We start from the raw sequence: 18417 nt of genomic DNA, 5'->3' as shown, positions 1-18417 counted from the left end.
TTGGATATGTACGCAGATAGCTCACACTACAAATGACCGTTTGTAATAGTACACAAGAAGCTGACATAAAAAAAGTCTAGAGAACGCCTTAAAACATCTTCCTTACAAGCCCCTATGATAAGGATATGTTATGTCTGTTTTTATAGAACTATTTAGAAAGTAAAAATATAACTAATAGAGAACTATTTTCTGTTATTATAGAACTATTTAGAAAGTAAAAATATAACTATTAGAGAACTATTATCTGTTATTATAGAACTATTTAGAAAGTAAAAAATATAACTATTAGAGAACTATTATCTGTTATTATAGAACTATTTAGAAAGTAAAAATATAACTATTAAAGAACTATTATCTGTTATTATAGAACTATTTAGAAAGTAAAAATATAACTATTAAAGAACTATTATCTGTTATTTTAGAACTATTTAGAAAGTAAAAATATAACTATTAGAGAACTATTATCTGTTATTTTAGAACTATTTAGAAAGTAAAAATATAACTATTAGAGAACTATTATCTGTTATTTTAGAACTATTTAGAAAGTAAAAATATAACTATTAAAGAACTATTATCTGTTATTATAGAACTATTTAGAAAGTAAAAATATAACTATTAGAGAACTATTATCTGTTATTATAGAACTATTTAGAAAGTAAAAATATAACTATTAGAGAACTATTATCTGTTATTATAGAACTATTTAGAAAGTAAAAATATAACTATTAAAGAACTATTATCTGTTATTATAGAACTATTTAGAAAGTAAAAATATAACTATTAAAGAACTATTATCTGTTATTATAGAACTATTTAGAAAGTAAAAATATAACTATTAAAGAACTATTATCTGTTATTTTAGAACTATTTAGAAAGTAAAAATATAACTATTAGAGAACTATTATCTGTTATTTTAGAACTATTTAGAAAGTAAAAATATAACTATTAGAGAACTATTATCTGTTATTATAGAACTATTTAGAAAGTAAAAAATATAACTATTAAAGAACTATTATCTGTTATTATAGAACTATTTAGAAAGTAAAAATATAACTATTAGAGAACTATTATCTGTTATTATAGAACTATTTAGAAAGTAAAAATATAACTATTAGAGAACTATTATCTGTTATTATAGAACTATTTAGAAAGTAAAAATATAACTATTAAAGAACTATTATCTGTTATTTTAGAACTATTTAGAAAGTAAAAGTATAACTATTAAAGAACTATTATCTGTTATTATAGAACTATTTAGAAAGTAAAAATATAACTATTAAAGAACTATTATCTGTTATTATAGAACTATTTAGAAAGTAAAAATATAACTATTAAAGAATTATTATCTGTTATTATAGAACTATTTAGAAAGTAAAAATATAACTATTAAAGAACTATTAAAGATTTGTTTAGAGAAGAAAGAAAGTGGGGTTTATAATGGAAGAGGTAAAGATATATTTTTGGTTTTATTGTTGATTGTGTGTTTTATTATGTGTGATTTACTGTGTGTGATTTACTGTGTGTGATTTACTGTGTGTGATTTATTGTGTGGTTTTCTGGGACTGAAAGACCATTGGGTAGTGGATCTTGATGTGGGGGCATGATAGTGGATCATGTCCAAGTATTTAATGGGCAATAACAAAACTGTGCAAATTTGAAATAAAACTAGATGTACAAATAGTAGTCATCGCTCATTGTCAATGAAATGATATATATTGGGTTATCTACAAACAAAAACACCTGATATATCAAACATTGGACACAAGATGTGAAGGTTGCCAACATTTTGATCACGATTTCAAAATTTTCAAGTTGCTTACATTTATAATTATTAAGTATGTAATTATTGATTTACTCTAGCTACCTATGCTGAAGTGAACCTGAATTCAAACTCTGTACTATGCTATGCATGTGGTTTAAGAAATTTTAAAGAATTAGTGTACCAGTATCGCTGTGACATTCCTGAAGAGGATTTACCAGGTTGGACACTTTTAAAGAAAACTTAATGAATAGTGATGGAAATTTCCTTTATTGCACACTGCTGATTTCATAAGATTTGAATGAACTATGGGTTGAATATTACTGCAAAATCTCAAAGATTTGCCTTAGAAATCAACAGAAACTTATGGTTTGAATAATTATAGCTTCCAAAAAAAAAACTCTGTGTGGACAGTGTAACAAATTGATAAACATTAATCAAAACGAAATATTGTATTCCTTATTATTTTTGTATGAAAATTATTTTGAATTTCCTTCCAGATGAAGTTAATAAAAAACCTAATTGTTATTGGGGTAAAAACTGTAGAACACAAAAAAATAAACCACAGCATGCAACGTAAGTAGATTGAAGTATTTTTAGATTTGTGTGTGCACATTAAGGGGGTTTAATTTTTGAACAAGGCCCTTTCAGATAACAAATTTACTATCTACTAACATAAAAACATGAGCAATGTCACCCTGTTTCAAATTCAACAAAATTTTGGTATTAAAAAAACTGAAATGACCACATCAACACAATTTGTAATTTTTAATAGGTTTTTTTTTGCTTTTTTTTCAGACGTTTTAACCACATTTGTGAACAAACCAGAACTACTTAATTCTCTAGATTACTATTGAGCATTTATATCTGTTATGTTGTGATCAGTCCAATGAATTATGATTTTTTTAAGAAAAATAATTTATTTCACTTTTATATATTGTTACAATGTTTTTACATCATATTCTGATTTTTTGCTTTATGTGATACATTATATTATATTTCTCTAATAGTATCTATTTGTTCATTAATCTATCTTAATGTGGACAAACTATTTTCTGATGTATTTAGAGTAAAAACTTAAAAGGGATTGTCAAGAGGTTTTTTTTGTGTTTTATTGATAATGAGTACATATTGCTTCCATTTTTACAATTCTGATATCCTGCTTGACAACTCTCTTAATTTTCATTTAAATCCAATAAAAACTGTGGTTTCTATTGTGCTCAAAAGAAATGTTGACAGACGAATGCAAAATAAGTTCACATATCCATGTTGGCAAATAAAAAACTTATGAATTTTTTGACGCAAGTAAGTCGAACCACATAAATCTAACTAGAATCAGATTGGTGCATATATGGAAACTATAAGTGAACCCGATACACAAAATCCATGTTTTTCAAACATATGATGCCAAATAATCTCTTTCAAGATAATGAGGTGTGGGTCATTGTCAACCAGTTTCTCGTAAATGGACAATTTATTTAAAATGGTCTTGAGGAGCTGACTTACTTGCTAACCTAAAGGTCAAGGGTTAAATTCCATCATAGGTTGGCAATAAGTATTTTTTTTACTGGATTCCCCCTGTCAGTGATGAAGGTTAGAGGGGCCGACAAAGAATCTGGTTATTCAGATGGAACAAAAACTTGTGGCCCCTTGTGCTACAGGTTGTGCATGTTAAAGATCCTTTGATATTGAGAAGGCCAATGCAGTTGTCCTGGCATAATTTCCCTCATTGCAAATGGCATGGCATAGAACGTCATTAGGCTAATCAGGAAAACTAGGGTGTAAAACTCCATTCATTTTCCAATTGGTCTCTTACATCAAAATTTATTTGTTAAACATCACACAATTATCTTATATTAAAGTTATTTACTCAGATCATCAGATTTCTACTATTCGCGAGATTTTAATAGAAATCGTCATACAGAGTAACATATTGCACTAATAATACATTGGTCACTATATAGTATATCATCTCTATTCTTTGTTCTAAGCACTAGCATGTCATAGGTTGACCTAGGGCTGGACCATATTGGTTAAAGTGGATATCATGATATTAATTCATTAATATATCACAATATTTCTTACTATTACATGGCAATATTTTAATATTTTGGTATTTTTGAACAAACAAATTGTACTAATAATATAAATTTCTATATCAGTTATGATACAAGTATGGCCTATATCACCCTGTCTTAAGTCAACCATGGCAAGATTAAATGACAGAACAATGCTCTTCACAGCTCTCTCAATCAAGATATAAGGCTGTGAATAACAGGATACTCTTTAATACCTTATGTTACATTGATTGTAGCAAAAATATTGAAAACATTGGTAAAATACAAAACCAGTCACATAATAGTTATTTTTTGTATTTATTCAATCCAATGCATGGAAAATATACTGAAATACATTATTTGTTATGTACCTGGGGAAATTTGAATGCTCATTAAAGATATCATGCTTTCATAAAGGAATAATTCATTATTTTGCTACCATTGGTCATTGTTGCCAGTTCAATGTCTGAAAAGGTGGGTTAGGTTAGGTTTTAAAAGCTGGTAGAGCTAATATTTAAATTAAATCCTTTGAGGAGCCAATCAATGTAAGATATTAAAGAGTATAGGAGAATAGAGATGATATTAACCTCAGCAACCTGTTACTGTTGGATCTAACCCTGATCTCTTACTAATATTTAATTTGACTATTTCTTCAGCACATGTTGGATGTATTCCTACAGTATTTATAATACCTTCATAACTTATACCATTTCTAAAACAAATAACCAAAGATCTAATTAGTATGTTGGTATTAGGGAGTGAAACTTGGCTGACTGTCGTAAGCACTGGCCATGTCATCAGAATGTTTTCTTATCTTGTGAAGGATTCAAAATTACTTTCCAACTTGATTTAGTTGATGAAATAGAAACAACATCTTACCTAACAGCAACTGAAAATCCCTGAATAACTTCTCCAGCATTTGGCCCCAATAAATGTAAACCTAACACTGTATGTGGTGACTGGCGTTCACAAATCAACTGGAAAATTAAATAAAAAGTTATAAGATTTAATTATGGAATGTGATTTCTACTAATAAACAGGTCATCAAAGCATCACTTCAAAAGCAGACATACTTGCATTGCTTCAACAGGTTCTGTGTAGTACAATCAGAGTGTTGGAACTTTATATGAACATCTGCTTGGTTGAATAAATGGTGGAAGTGACTTGTGAAAGTCTGGTGAATAAGTCAAGTAGAAAAGATCTCTGTGAACTTAAGTTCTTATCCTTGTAAATAATTGTTGTTTCTTTCATTTCAAAGTGAAATTTTCAGACATACCTTTATATAACACTGTGAAACGTCACGTTCTGTTACCATGGCATATTCTAAAGGTTTATAGAAAGCATGATATATCTGGAATTACAATAGAATTACAATAGAATTTCAATAGAAAAAGTAGCAAGACCAACTTAAAGGATGTAAATCTGTACATCATCACAATGTGTTAGTACTAGCAGGATACTTCTGCCCTCTTAAACCCTGGGATTTTGTGTAAAATATATTTGCTTGACTTTACCTCAAGATTCTCTTCTCCAAATTTCTCTACAGCAGATTCTTCTGAAAGACCAACACAACCATACTCTATTGGTGTAAATACTGTTGTGGGAACCTGAGTAGAATAACAGACCACTACTAAATATTTCTAGGTTCGGATTCAATTTGCACCATTCCAATTTTCAGTCAGACATCTGTAGTTCCAGCAATTTCATTAGACTAAGCAATTGATAAAGTCACTAAAGTAAAAGACCTCTGCGATGTCATAGTGGAATTGCAGGAACCACAGATGTCTGATGGAAAATTGAAATGGTGCATACTGATACTATCAGTGTCCACTATACACATAAGAATTTTTAAAAGCCTCTTTACAATCCGTTCAACATTGTCCTCCTGTTATTACGAGTACCATGGTATAATAGCTGAACACTATTGAGCACTAGAAGTAAAAAAAATGCAAATAACTGCTATTCTTACAGTATGATTATTTTGACCCCTTGGATATCATAAATGAATGATGAGTCACCTGAATCTACAAATCAACTATTGTTGGGAAACTTTGATTTTAAATAATAACTTACATTTTGATAATCCATAGCTTGTGTTTGATTGTTAAAAAGTCGTTGAGCCAATAATTTACCTGCTTTTATAGCTACAGGTGTTAACTCTGGCTTATTCTAAAATAAATATTCTTTCATATAGTAAATATTATTTCATATAGTAAATATTCTTTCATATAGTAAAGTCAAATGACATCAGATATTGACATGAATTAAAAAGATAGATTGCCAGGCAATGTAATATACACCCGCTGACAGCGAATTCAATATGAAACTGTAGCCTCTATTGGGCATACAAAATTGAAAACAGACGTACAGCAGCGTTAGTAATATACTTCCTCTTACATGTAGGCATATCACAGGCTTTTAAATGTATTCAAAGACCATTATTCTGGTCACAGATAACTTGCTTTGTACTAAGCATAATTCTCTGGTTCTCTAAGCACCAAAGTTATCATCAACAAATAATTTTCAAATTAGCATCTTAATAGGCTCATAAGATCAAAGTCAGGCAGCACCATGAGAATAATGGAGGGAGAATTGTTATCAGAACTATTTTCTATACTCACATAAAGAACATCACCAATAGCATAGATATTATCAATAGAACTTCTTTCACTGTTGTTTTTATAACCACCTATTACCTTTTTACTAGTAGTATCTAATTCTACTCCTATATTCTCTAGATTTACACTACCAGTAACAGCATTACGTCCTAATGAAATGGTGAACAATTGGATATAATTATCAAATTATGCTTTTTATGCATAACATGAGAATTATCTTTCAAGATAATCCAATAGTTGGTTGTTTCTTGTTAAAATACTTAAATCCAAAGAGGCTCTACTATAGTCATCATATTTCACAATTCCTTATTTATCAAGAAATAGGTTTTACATTAAATGCTTTGATTGGTTGAAAATGTCATCTTTTGGACAGCCCTTTGATAGAAATCTATTCAGATTACAATGAAGACTAACGGCGATCATAAAAGATAAATAGATTGCTATTAAACTAACCTACAGCCATAAGAACTGTATCAAACATATCATTATGTGTATTTTTATTCTTATCACTATAAGTTACACTGTATTGGCCTGTAGAGGTTTTCTTTATCTCTGTTGGTATACATTCTCTTAGAAATTTAGTTCCATTATTAGACATATAGTCTCCTATATGGTTTGCCATTTGCTGCAAAAAATATTATCTTTGAATACTGAGGTTAAATAAAATAAAATCTGGTATACCCAGAACTTCAAGTATTAAATATGACTTATATGGTATGACATTAACATTGTGTGAAGATACTTGATAACCACCACTTTACCGCTTGAGTATATATTGTGTAATTATGTGGTAAGTAAACTAACTGCTGGGGTTGAAAAGGTTACGATAGACACACCCAGATAACTTCAGAAATCTGTATTGTTAATATATTGACATGAAAATGATAAGAACTCATCTCAAGCTGCTGATATGTTATTCAGATATATTATCCACAAAAGAACATCTGGTTTATAAATGGAAGTTCACATGATTGGCCTCATCAGTAAAAAACAATTCAGGAATTAAATGCTCAAAAATGCAATAAAAATATAGAAAATACCTGATCAAATCCTCGTAATAAAATAGATCGAACCATTACAGTCGTATCAAAACCTAAACCAGTTAAAAAACCTCCACATTCTAAGGCAATATCTAATTTTCAGTTTAAGGAACAATGAAAGACACGCAACTGCATTAAGAATTCAACTACTGTAAGTCTTTGAGGTGGCATTAGAAATTATAGCTTATTAAGTTTATTAGTAAGTCACAGTTGTGTTTCTACAAGTGGGCAAGGGTGGGCAGGGGGAAGGGGCTGTGCCCTCCCAGTTTCAAATTGCTTATCATTGGCCCAATATGGCTCCTCCACCAAATGATTGCTAGAAACACCACTTGTAAGTGGGTGATGGAAATACAAAATGCGTTATAGCTTATCATAAAGATACAGCTAGCACCAACAACCAGCCTGAAAAATAAGATTATTAAATGCCATTATGACAATGTTGAAATAGTACTTGTATACAACTTTACAATGATTATCATGAGACTCATGCATAGCTGCATGCTCCCTTTTTAATTAATACATGGGACAGTGGTTCACTTTATCCCAATTGTCTCACAACTTTTTTCATACAAGGATTGCCTGTAGTCTTTAATAATTCTTGAGTTTTATGTGTGTTCAAAATTACAAAACAAAGCCTAAAAATGGCTGTGTTTAAGCATGTTGATTAGCTTGTTTGAAAATCATGCAACATTGGAGATATTTTAGTCATATGCTAAACTATGTGACCAAGATCTATATTTAGTATTGATCTTAACAAGCCTACTTACGTCTTTCCAGGAGGCTTGGTCATCCAGAAGAGATCATCACTAGTTATTGAATATTGTAAAGCACCAGGTATGTCTGGTAATCTGGGTCTACCACCAACTGCTATTACTATATTATCTGTAGATAACAACCTCTGAAGCAAATTCATCAAGCAATGAGAAATATCAAATGAGATATAGTTGTCTTACATAAACTTAAAAAGAAATAACATTTTTCAATTTAATGAAGATAAATGTTTACCTCTTTTCCCTTACCATCAACAGTTTTCACTGTATGTTTATCAACCAATGTACCCACAGCATTAATATACTCTACATTTCTATAAAAGAATTCAATATAAACAAGCAATATCACTTAATTAAAGCATTTTTTACAGCAGTTTGTGTCAACATTTAAAGGATTGTAAAGAAGTTTCCTACAATTCCACAAAAACTAAGTAATTTAGGACATCACTTATATCACATAGAACCTTTTGCAATAGTGATGTCATAAAACGTTTAGTTTTAGTGGAATTGCAATGGTGAAAACTGATGCTATCTGTGTCCGTGATGCACAAATAAATTTTAGATGGAATATTGATTAATATGCCTCACTGCCTTGTGAAATAAGAGAAATTCATTATGATGACTTACTTGTCTTTAAGTTGAACTCTATGTCCCCAGTTTAAAGATCTAACATAATTCTGTACATTATCACACATTGATTCCCTGAAACAAACAGGAACAATTGTTCAAATTTTTTTCTTTAAACTTATTTATTTATTAATTTTGCCATACACCATAAGAAATATCTTATTTGATTCAATGAAGAAAAATAGTCTCTATCAATCATTTTTAGTACCTGAGTTAACAGCTGTGTATCAAAGTTAATGCTCAAAGATGCTTAAAGGAATGAGGTTTCTTTTCACAAAGATCAAAATAATTTTGTTGTTGTGTTGGCATAATAATCTGTGATATGATATTTAGTTTTCTTTTTTGTTTGTTGATATTTTAACAAATGTTAAATTGGATGGGCGACGCACCGATATATCATTAAGAATTGATTGGATAGATAACTGAAAGTTGAGTAGCAACATTTTCATATTGTAGGACTCATCATACATACCATGAATGTGTAATATCTGATGGAATATTCCAACCATAATATTTAGCATCTTGTATAGAATGACCTAATAATGCTGCTTGATGAATCAATTTCTTTGGTATACACCCAACATTGACACAGGTTCCTCCCAGACCCCATTTTGTACCTGAAATGATGCAATATGTGAATGAAGTTATCCAGGGAAATGGTTTGATCTGTCATATCCAAACTGAGGTACAAAATACACTATCAAAATTTTCATAACAAAAAGGTTTCAAGAGCTGAAATTACATGGTGTTCTTGATTAGAGGCCTTCCCCTATATACAGCATGAACTAAAATAGATATGGATAAACACGAAAGTAATTCAGAACAGATATCAATTTTCAGTTTCTGTCTTAGTGTGGATTTGATCACTAAACAAACATAATATGACAACACAAGTTGTACAAGAAAAGGGTTAGCAATGTCTCTCAGTAAAATTCATTCAAAATTTATCATGAATATTAATAACATACCTTGTGTTGATGGTTTCACAAAATCTAATACAGCAACTTTTTGTCCTAATTGTGAAGCTGGAAATGAAAAATAAACTTGCAATAAATAAACGTTACATGAATATCACATATGGCATAGCCTAATAAAATTGTGGATTTAAAATTAAATTGAAAAAACCAACAAATCAAAATCATAAAATTCTTCAACTTCATTTATTTGAGCATACTTTCTTCTGTTACTGTTAAAAGTCAAAAATTAAACACCTGTTAGATGTATAAACTTTAAAAGAAGAAAATTACCTTCTTTAGCACAAGCTAAGCCACCAGAACCTCCACCAATAACAACTAGATTATAATTCTCTTTACAACTAGCTAAAACACATAAATAAGAGGCCTGTACACTAAGGAAACATTCATATCTAGGTCTCGTGGCAATATGAAATTATCTGACTTTCAAAGGTTTATCATACTGTCTTAATCTTACCTATAACCTTGCAGTCCTTGAGTACAAAGACTTGACTGTGACAGTGTAGCAAGGTCCACATAACTTTATTATGATATGTGTGCAAGGTAAGGCATGGTCTTTGTTCAAGTACACCTTATACAACTCTATGACCTTTGCCTTGCTAGAAAAATGGTTTATACCTCCAATTCAATAATACTCCTTCTTCATTTTTAACAAATCTATCATATTTAAAAACACAATATGTATATGTTTTTGCCTCAAAATATGTGTTAAAATGTACAAAATCATTTCTATTTTGCGGGAAGTCCCTTATCCTTTCAGATGCTGACTGGAGATTTGCAACTATGCTCTTCCACAGAGCTGCCTGCCACATTATGAATCTAAACCTCAACCAATAGAATCAGTCTCTCCCCTATTTGTACCTCTATAAAACATACATAAAATGTTTATAAAACCTCTTCACTATCTCTTTAGGGCAAATGGAACCTAAATGGTAGGTCCACTTGATATTTGCACATCTCTATTACATTATAGTCCGCAATTTGCATTCGTCGTTAAAGCACTCACTATCAAAGACAGTTCAATTAACTTGCCAATTCGTCTTCTTTCGTTTCAAATTACCTAAATTTCTTTTGATCACAATTCTAAAACACTTTGGGTCTAGGATATTTCGTAAAAGTTTGTATCTTGTCCTCTGAAAAGTTGAACCAATGGAGGCTGACATCTTGTATTCCAACAGGGACGTTTTATTGAGATGCACTAATCAATTTCCAAGGACACCATTAGAGAATTGATATTCGATAATTTTCAAATAGAAAGTCAAAATCTCATTATAAAAAAAATTCTAACCATAGAGATAATACCGGTTCTGGTTTATACAGATTGTCTATAGTAAAATCAACTATGAAACAATAAATTCTCTCTTAAAGCGACCTTAACCTTGATACTTTTTGCTAGAGATGTGCAGTTAGTACATACATATCACAGCACAGTGAATAAATTTATGGTTGAGTAACGGGCTATTGGTTCAAAAAAAGATCCTGGTATAATGAATATTGTATCAATTTACAAGAAATTGGCACCATTTGTAAAGTTTTAGTAATGAGTCCAAATCTTTGATTAGGAACCTATTCCTAATTAGTTCAGATTATAATATTCGCCCTTCCGTTTAAATATTAGACTATTTTCTTTACATGTGCGAATTATAGGGGATTGGATACAAAACTAAGTAAGTCAGAAGAAAAAAGGAAACGTGTCTTAATATGTCTATGAAACTAAGACCCAACAGATATTAAATCAGGAAAGAAGACTATATACGACGGATGGTTAGGACGTTAGGGTTTTAAGTCAATTTCATTTTAGTAACCTAGTATATGACAGGTGAACGCTTCGCAGCCTATCTTTGAATCTGATAACCCTCCGTGCTTCGTTCATCTGATTTCCGTTTTCGTGCACACACAAGCACTTGTTCATTCGTGGAAAAAATTAACAAACACGTTTGATTTTCAACTTTTCGCCATGAATGACCAAAATCTTACTTAATTGTACCCGCACATGGAAGCTATCGCCTTAAGGAGGAGTGCACGAATGAATTCTGCCTGAGCTGATGGCTCGTGTGTGCCCCGGACTTTATCACGTAAAAGTTACAAAATACAGTAGTTTGTTTTTAATTCAATGTTTAATTCTCGAAAAAACGAGATTCCATTAGTGCTATACAATCCCTGTATTTATAATAAAAAAAAACATTAACATCAATCATGCCTGTTATCAATAATTGTCATTTATATAATATTACATACAATACAACAGTACATAATGTTAAATCAGAAATCTTCATACCACAGGGACTTTAGCTCAGCAGATCATTGCTAAGGAATGTAATCGTCTAATCATTTCATTTAGTAGCATTTCCTACTAAGCATATTTCTTTTCAGAACGAAATACGACCTTGGGTTGTATTGGACATCTTTAGTATATGCTTTTATCTAATGAAAGTCATTAAATCAAATTGACTTTACCTCAGTCACATATTTAATCAATCCTTTGATAATTAAAATGGTTTGAAAACTTCTGATAAAATTTTCATCATTTTCACCAGTTATTTCAATTCGTTTGTGCTACATCTTAGGCGAACTCAGAGCAGGCATTCCATTCTGAAAGGGAAACAGCATAGCACTATAAATCTATATCTCTGATAAACTTAATAACTATATTGCATACCTTTAATCCTATCTCTATTCATTTACATTTACAATGGATGATTATTAAACATAGTTCTATATTGACTTATCTATTAGTTAACAATCCATTGTCATTGATGAACATAACATATAAAATACATTGAAGGGGCGTGATAACAATTAATAAAAGTCGCTTCACAAGTATCTGTTTGTTTTGTTTTGTGTGTGTGTCTAGAACCACTAGCTTTAATATAAATGAAAATTAACAGAAATTCATTAGAGAAATATTTGTTGATGTGTATAGTGACGTTAGACACAATTTAATATTCAATTATTCATCAAGGATGGAAGTGTCGCCGGTTGGAGATCAACCATTAAAACCGTACATTGATGCTAAATCTGTCTTGCGACCAGTTTTAATCTTTGGAAAAGTTATTGGCTTGTTTGGATGGGAAATTTCATCAACTGAAAAACGATGCTCTTTAAAGAAGTTTTTGTGTTGGTGTCAATTCGTGTTTGTACAGATGATGGTGTGGGGTATAGTTTTAAAGTATATTTTAGTGGTAGACAGGGACCGTAACTCTGGTCGTCTTATTCCGATTCTTGCTATTGTTTCTTTTCATATTGGCACTGCTTATGTCCCCACGCTGACATACTTTTCTTCAACCGAACATTTCAAACAACTGTTTAAACTACTAAATGAATATCAGACGCTGTTTGAACCATTTCAAAAGATGGGATATTTAAAGAAAAACACAAAACCAAACACCATTATGGCGTTTTTCAGTGGTGTCATCGGTTCCGGTTTATTTTGCTACTTCGTCAGTGTTCCATTTAAAGATGAAATGGAAAAACTCATGTATCCTTTCGAATTCACGGATTTGGAGAATTCCGTTAAGGCATATATATTCCTGGGATTTAGTGAGTTATTCTCATTAACTCACGTTGATATTATGTTTTTTCTCAAATCGCATTTGAGTTACTTAATAATCACCGAGTTTAAACACATTACTAAGAAATTGAAGATTGGAATTGAAAAGTTTAATAGCACTGAATTAAAAGACGTGGCTGAATTTGAACAGTTCCTGGAGAAAACTCGACAGCAGCACAACTTACTCGTAGAGATACTTGAAGCGACGAATTCGTTACTAAAGCACTATCTTTTCGCATTCTTCGCTGTTGCTATACCTATAATATGCTTTGTTTTGTACGGTGTTATTCGAGGCTATCTGGGTCTTGGTGAAATTGCTTTATGTGTGGTTATGGCTCATACTTTTATTATCGTGGTATGCACATTTTCAATCATGGGGGCCTATCTTAATATACAGGTAAGCGACTTGCTTTACGCCACTAATCTGTTATTCCCAGCTTTTTATTTGTTCTTATCAAAAAAAAGTTGAAAATAGATGAGACAATGGCTATTATGAACCGAATGTAATACCTTGACACTATAGTGCACTATTCTTGTTAAAAGTCGTACGACATTTTTCTCCCGTGTGAAAGTTGAATATAAAACCAATAAAATGTCTTGGTAGAAAACATAATTTAATGAAAATGGTTCCTGCAACAAGAAGTATTAGTTACATGCGCAGCTAGTATGGTCTTTTGTCGAGGGCTCTGATTAGCTGTAGTTTCTGGCATAAAATCCAATCAAATCTCTGCATTAATGTACTTCCATAAAATGTGTCATGATGTCAAAGTATTGGCGGAGCTTGACATTGTGAAAGTTGACGAGGCCTGTCAAATTAGACGATTGTTTGCTGATTGAGAACAAATGGTTATAACACAATAAAGGCCAAAAATCTACAAGCATCCGATGTATGTCCAAAACTGAAATTTGGGCCCTTTGGCAAATCGGATCCAAAACATGTGTTGTTGTTACATGGAATGATTGTTTTTGTTTTAGGCACATAAACCTTTGGAATTTTTAATGCTTATAGACTTATCAAGTATATCAAATAAAACCTACAGAACGGTAAGATACTGCCTTATACATTATATTCTTTCAATCAAGCAATCAAAAATACTGTTATATGTGGCTGACAATTACGAGTCAATGTTTGAATTACGAGAGATAGTAAGTTTATTGGTAGAATATTTTAAATTCTGTTGTATATCAATTAGTGGAACCAATCTCTGAAAAAATTCATTCATTCCAGATTTCCATGTTTTCCTCCAATCTAACTGGTACCAATATTGGATTTCGAGTGTATGATTTGTTGACATTAGACGGTAGAGCTGTACTAACTGTAAATGTTAAAGTTATTAGAATTTATACTCATTTGAACCTTATCAAATTTAAATTGGCCAAGATGTTAAAAGAGAAACCGAAATTAGCAATGTAACGACATGAAAGCAATATATATTTAGAAAGATCAGTCGGTTTGTTAATAGGTTTAATCACCGGAAATATCGGTAGGTCTGTCGAGAGGTTGAATGAGGACAAAGGAAGGACCAATAGATCATCATGGTAAAATATGTATTGCCTCAATATTATAAATTTTATTTCCAGTTAGTAGGAACGTTTGTTACCTATGCTGTGGTGATGTTACAGTTTAATGGCTATGAAGAACCACCTGTTGAATGTTCGGCGAATAGTACCTTCTTTGTGCAATATTAAACCAGATGGGATGGATTGCATTAATTTGTTGGATGGACGCAAGTTCAAGATACCCCCCTCCCCCTTTCTCCTCTTCATCCTGTAGAAACGCCAATATTCTCAGCTGATGTCATACTTTGCCTTAAGACAGACTTTGTTTCCATTACACTCTGATGGTATATGGTGATGAAATATAATAAAATAAATATTATTTTACATTAGTATTAAAGGGTTCATCATCGTCGTCCCCACCAACATCATCGTCATCATCATATACTCGTCGTCATCATCATCATCGACAGCAGCAGCAACGACAGCAACAGCAACAGCATTATTATTATTATTATTGTTGACAGTATTGTTCATGCATGATTAGGATAGCGTTTAGCGCATGTCTTCGGGGTTTGATTTGCCCACGGCCTATTCCATTTACACCTTTTTTTTTTTTATCAAATCAAGACGCACTACAATAGGCTACAACAATGTTAATACCATTAGCGATTTTTATTAATAACAATTACTTAATGGTTTAAAACATAATATATTAAATGTATTGATATTGTCCGACTTTATATGATTGTTACAATTGTTAGAACATCTATGAGGGCTAACAGAAGCAAAAATATTCTAGTGAATAGATCGGTAGTTTTTATAGAAAGTGTGTGACTGATGGTAAAGGTTAGTTTCCCCTGGTAATTGTGTATCCTCGAGGGTTACCAGCCGTAAGATTCACAAAGTTCGACTAAATCTGCCAAGAATTATGCGTTCTCGCGTGTTTATGTGCTGATAATCTACTTTTTTAGAAAAACAAGCGCAATAACTCACATTACAGATTCTATGAAATCTATGTTCGAAAATAACTAAACAGAATCCAATGGGATCCAGGAAAAGATTAGTCATTAATATAGATAATGCATTTAAACAGGAAGATTAAATAACACGCATAAAACTTATTTATTCAGTTAACGTTACAAAGAAATAACAAACCTATCATTATTCCGTACAGAATGACTATGGTCTTATCATTTGAATCCGTCTGGTCGGGACATAGTCCAGGGTTAGATCCTGACATAGGTCGAGATAAAAACTTAATAAACTGAGGCTCGGTGTGCTATAATCACTTTGAATACGAAATTCCGCTGTCTGGCTAATTTCCCCCTATTCCACAATTCATGGCACTGCCCTGTTTAATCAGGTCAATCAGTTGCAGAAATCTAGGACGTAAAACTCCATTTGGTTTCCAATTTCAATTACTGGAGGCAGGTGAAGTTCGTTTGCTTCGAGGAAATGGCTGCATCACTACCAGTAAACTGTAACATCACTACAGCATACGTAACAAACGTTCCGATGAGCTGGAAAAAAAGTGATATCATACAATACACACATATTCCATGGAAGTCGTTCTTGCCCACCATGTCAACCCCTTCCTCTAGCCTATAGGGACAGGTACCTGAGTCTCAGAATCGGGGATATTATGTTTAAGCTAATCAGCTCATCGTCGCAATTCTAGCCTTCAAATGTGAGAAATTATCTGTGTTCAAATCTTAAAATGACGACTCATCTTTTCTTGAGACTCGGCCATATAGACAAGACATATACTGAAAGGCAAAAGAAACGTCACTTGGGTGTATAATACATATTTCTTTATTTTAGAATGCTTATATATGCAAGTAAAGACATTGGAGAAAGTCGGTGTTTGACACTCATCAAAATTAACAGTAGAAACAATGTTTTTGTAAATTGTGAACTATGGAGAAGCACCAGAAGACATCACAGCCGGGGTTCAAAATCAGTACCGGGTGTGGCCGCCATGGGCGGCGACTACAGCAACACATCTTCTGTACATGAAGTGGACTAGCCGGTTGATGGGGGCTATTGGTATCTGGGCCCATATCCTCGGGAACGTTACATGCAGGAATTTTGCGATTATCAGTTTTAAATTGCAGTAAAGCAAATATTGAGACGACTGGGTCAAACCACTTACAGTTAACACAGCACTTGCGTCTAAAGTAAGTAAATCATATACCCGATAACCAATATTTGTTCCATTTAGATTTGAGGAAAAGATTGACATCTGAAATAGAAAAATGAAATAATGCCAAGTTCCGTATCTAACTCAAACATGATCAAATTCAAATAACATACCGTGTCAACAAAAAACAGTTTGTCATACATGGTTCAGTCTAAATGTATATTCTTCTACGAGAAAGTTAAATACTATGTCATGTTAACCAATGCACTAGGTTTTATACCGAAATCATACATGTTTCAATATAAGTGTATATATTTTATTCCAACAGAAACTCATACAATGTTCAATATAAATGCCTTTCTGTTCCAATATAATTATATTTTATTCCATGAGAAAGTCATACAAGGTTCAAAATGAGTGTATATTCTGTTTCATGTGATAGTCAAACCTGATTTAAAAATGAATATGGATATAATATAGTTAAAATACATGCAGAAAAAGCATCAAAATATCAATAATACAAAATATAAAAAACAAAGTTCACTCCCTTTTAACGTTCATCAAGAGCAAAAAACACAAAACGAGAAATGTATTTTGCTATAAAAGGAGGTGGGTCTAGTATAAAATGAAGGGATAGATATAAATTGGTATAATAAGAAAAAAAGGGGGTTAAATATTTCTCTCGGAGCTGACTGTATCTTGGATATAAGTGTATTAGATTCCACGTGAAAGGTATGCATGGTTCGATATAAATTTCTACCTGTTCCACGTCATAAGTGGTTCAATACATATGTATATTCTTTTTCACACGATAGTCATACATGGTTCAATATAAGTGTATATTCTGTTCACGTGAAATTCAAACATGGCTTGATACTAATATCTCCTTTCGTCATTAGACTAGTTATATCTCTTAGGGCCTGGTTATATATAACGGACCAGCCCGGTGAGCCGAGCTGGCTCAGTTACCCGAGTTGGATTTTTTTCCTCTTTAAAGGAATTCGGGCTGTTTATATGGTATGAATGTTACATCATAACAAAAATGATGCCTTTTAATGTAATAGCATGAAAATTATGTGCACACTGATTTTCATTGCATTTTTGAGTGCATATCATATCCTCCGTCAACAACAAGAACTGCTAATGCCTAATTCTTTGCTACTTGGGCAATGATAAAAGAGGAGTCGTATTGGTCGATTATCATGCAAAAGAAATAACTGGCAGGAAAATGGACGGATTGACAAGTGGGTTGCACAATATTATATCTAGTGACTAATGACGAAATAATTTTGACCAGTTTATTGCGCTTACCGCGCATATTGAGAATTTTCTAGCTATAACTTTGTACATTTCGAAAGATATAGGAGCTGACCGGGCTATGC

The 18417-nt window shown here is 31.9% G+C and overlaps 2 protein-coding genes across 2 annotated transcripts in view; one reads left to right on the top strand and one right to left on the bottom strand.

The window, feature by feature from the left end:
* Positions 1-2597, top strand: part of LOTGIDRAFT_159433 (hypothetical protein) — a gene marked incomplete at both ends in the record, with an annotated part of 9056 nt that extends 6459 nt beyond the window's left edge. Inside the window, 4 exons of the mRNA XM_009053747.1 lie at positions 1359-1446; positions 1861-1980; positions 2260-2335; positions 2558-2597. Coding sequence (XP_009051995.1) covers positions 1359-1446; positions 1861-1980; positions 2260-2335; positions 2558-2597 — 324 coding nt within the window. The remainder of the gene's footprint in view (positions 1-1358; positions 1447-1860; positions 1981-2259; positions 2336-2557) is intronic.
* A 1807-nt stretch (positions 2598-4404) lies between these two features.
* Positions 4405-17328, bottom strand: LOTGIDRAFT_159432 (hypothetical protein; the record flags this gene model as incomplete). Its single annotated transcript, XM_009053746.1, has 16 exons — positions 4405-4528; positions 4696-4793; positions 5093-5167; positions 5331-5423; positions 5890-5985; positions 6438-6583; positions 6888-7059; positions 7475-7566; positions 7857-7876; positions 8242-8372; positions 8480-8558; positions 8872-8946; positions 9344-9488; positions 9840-9896; positions 10119-10163; positions 17316-17328. The coding sequence occupies 16 exons, from the start codon at positions 17326-17328 to the stop codon at positions 4405-4407; spliced, it is 1461 nt and encodes a 486-aa protein (XP_009051994.1).
* Positions 17329-18417: the final 1089 nt, after the last annotated feature.

The sequence above is a fragment of the Lottia gigantea genome (genome assembly GCF_000327385.1).
Source record: "Lottia gigantea unplaced genomic scaffold LOTGIsca_20, whole genome shotgun sequence".
NCBI lineage: Eukaryota > Metazoa > Mollusca > Gastropoda > Lottiidae > Lottia > Lottia gigantea.
The sequence above is the reverse complement of the archived record's forward strand: the minus strand, read 5'-3'. Positions and strand labels throughout refer to the sequence as shown.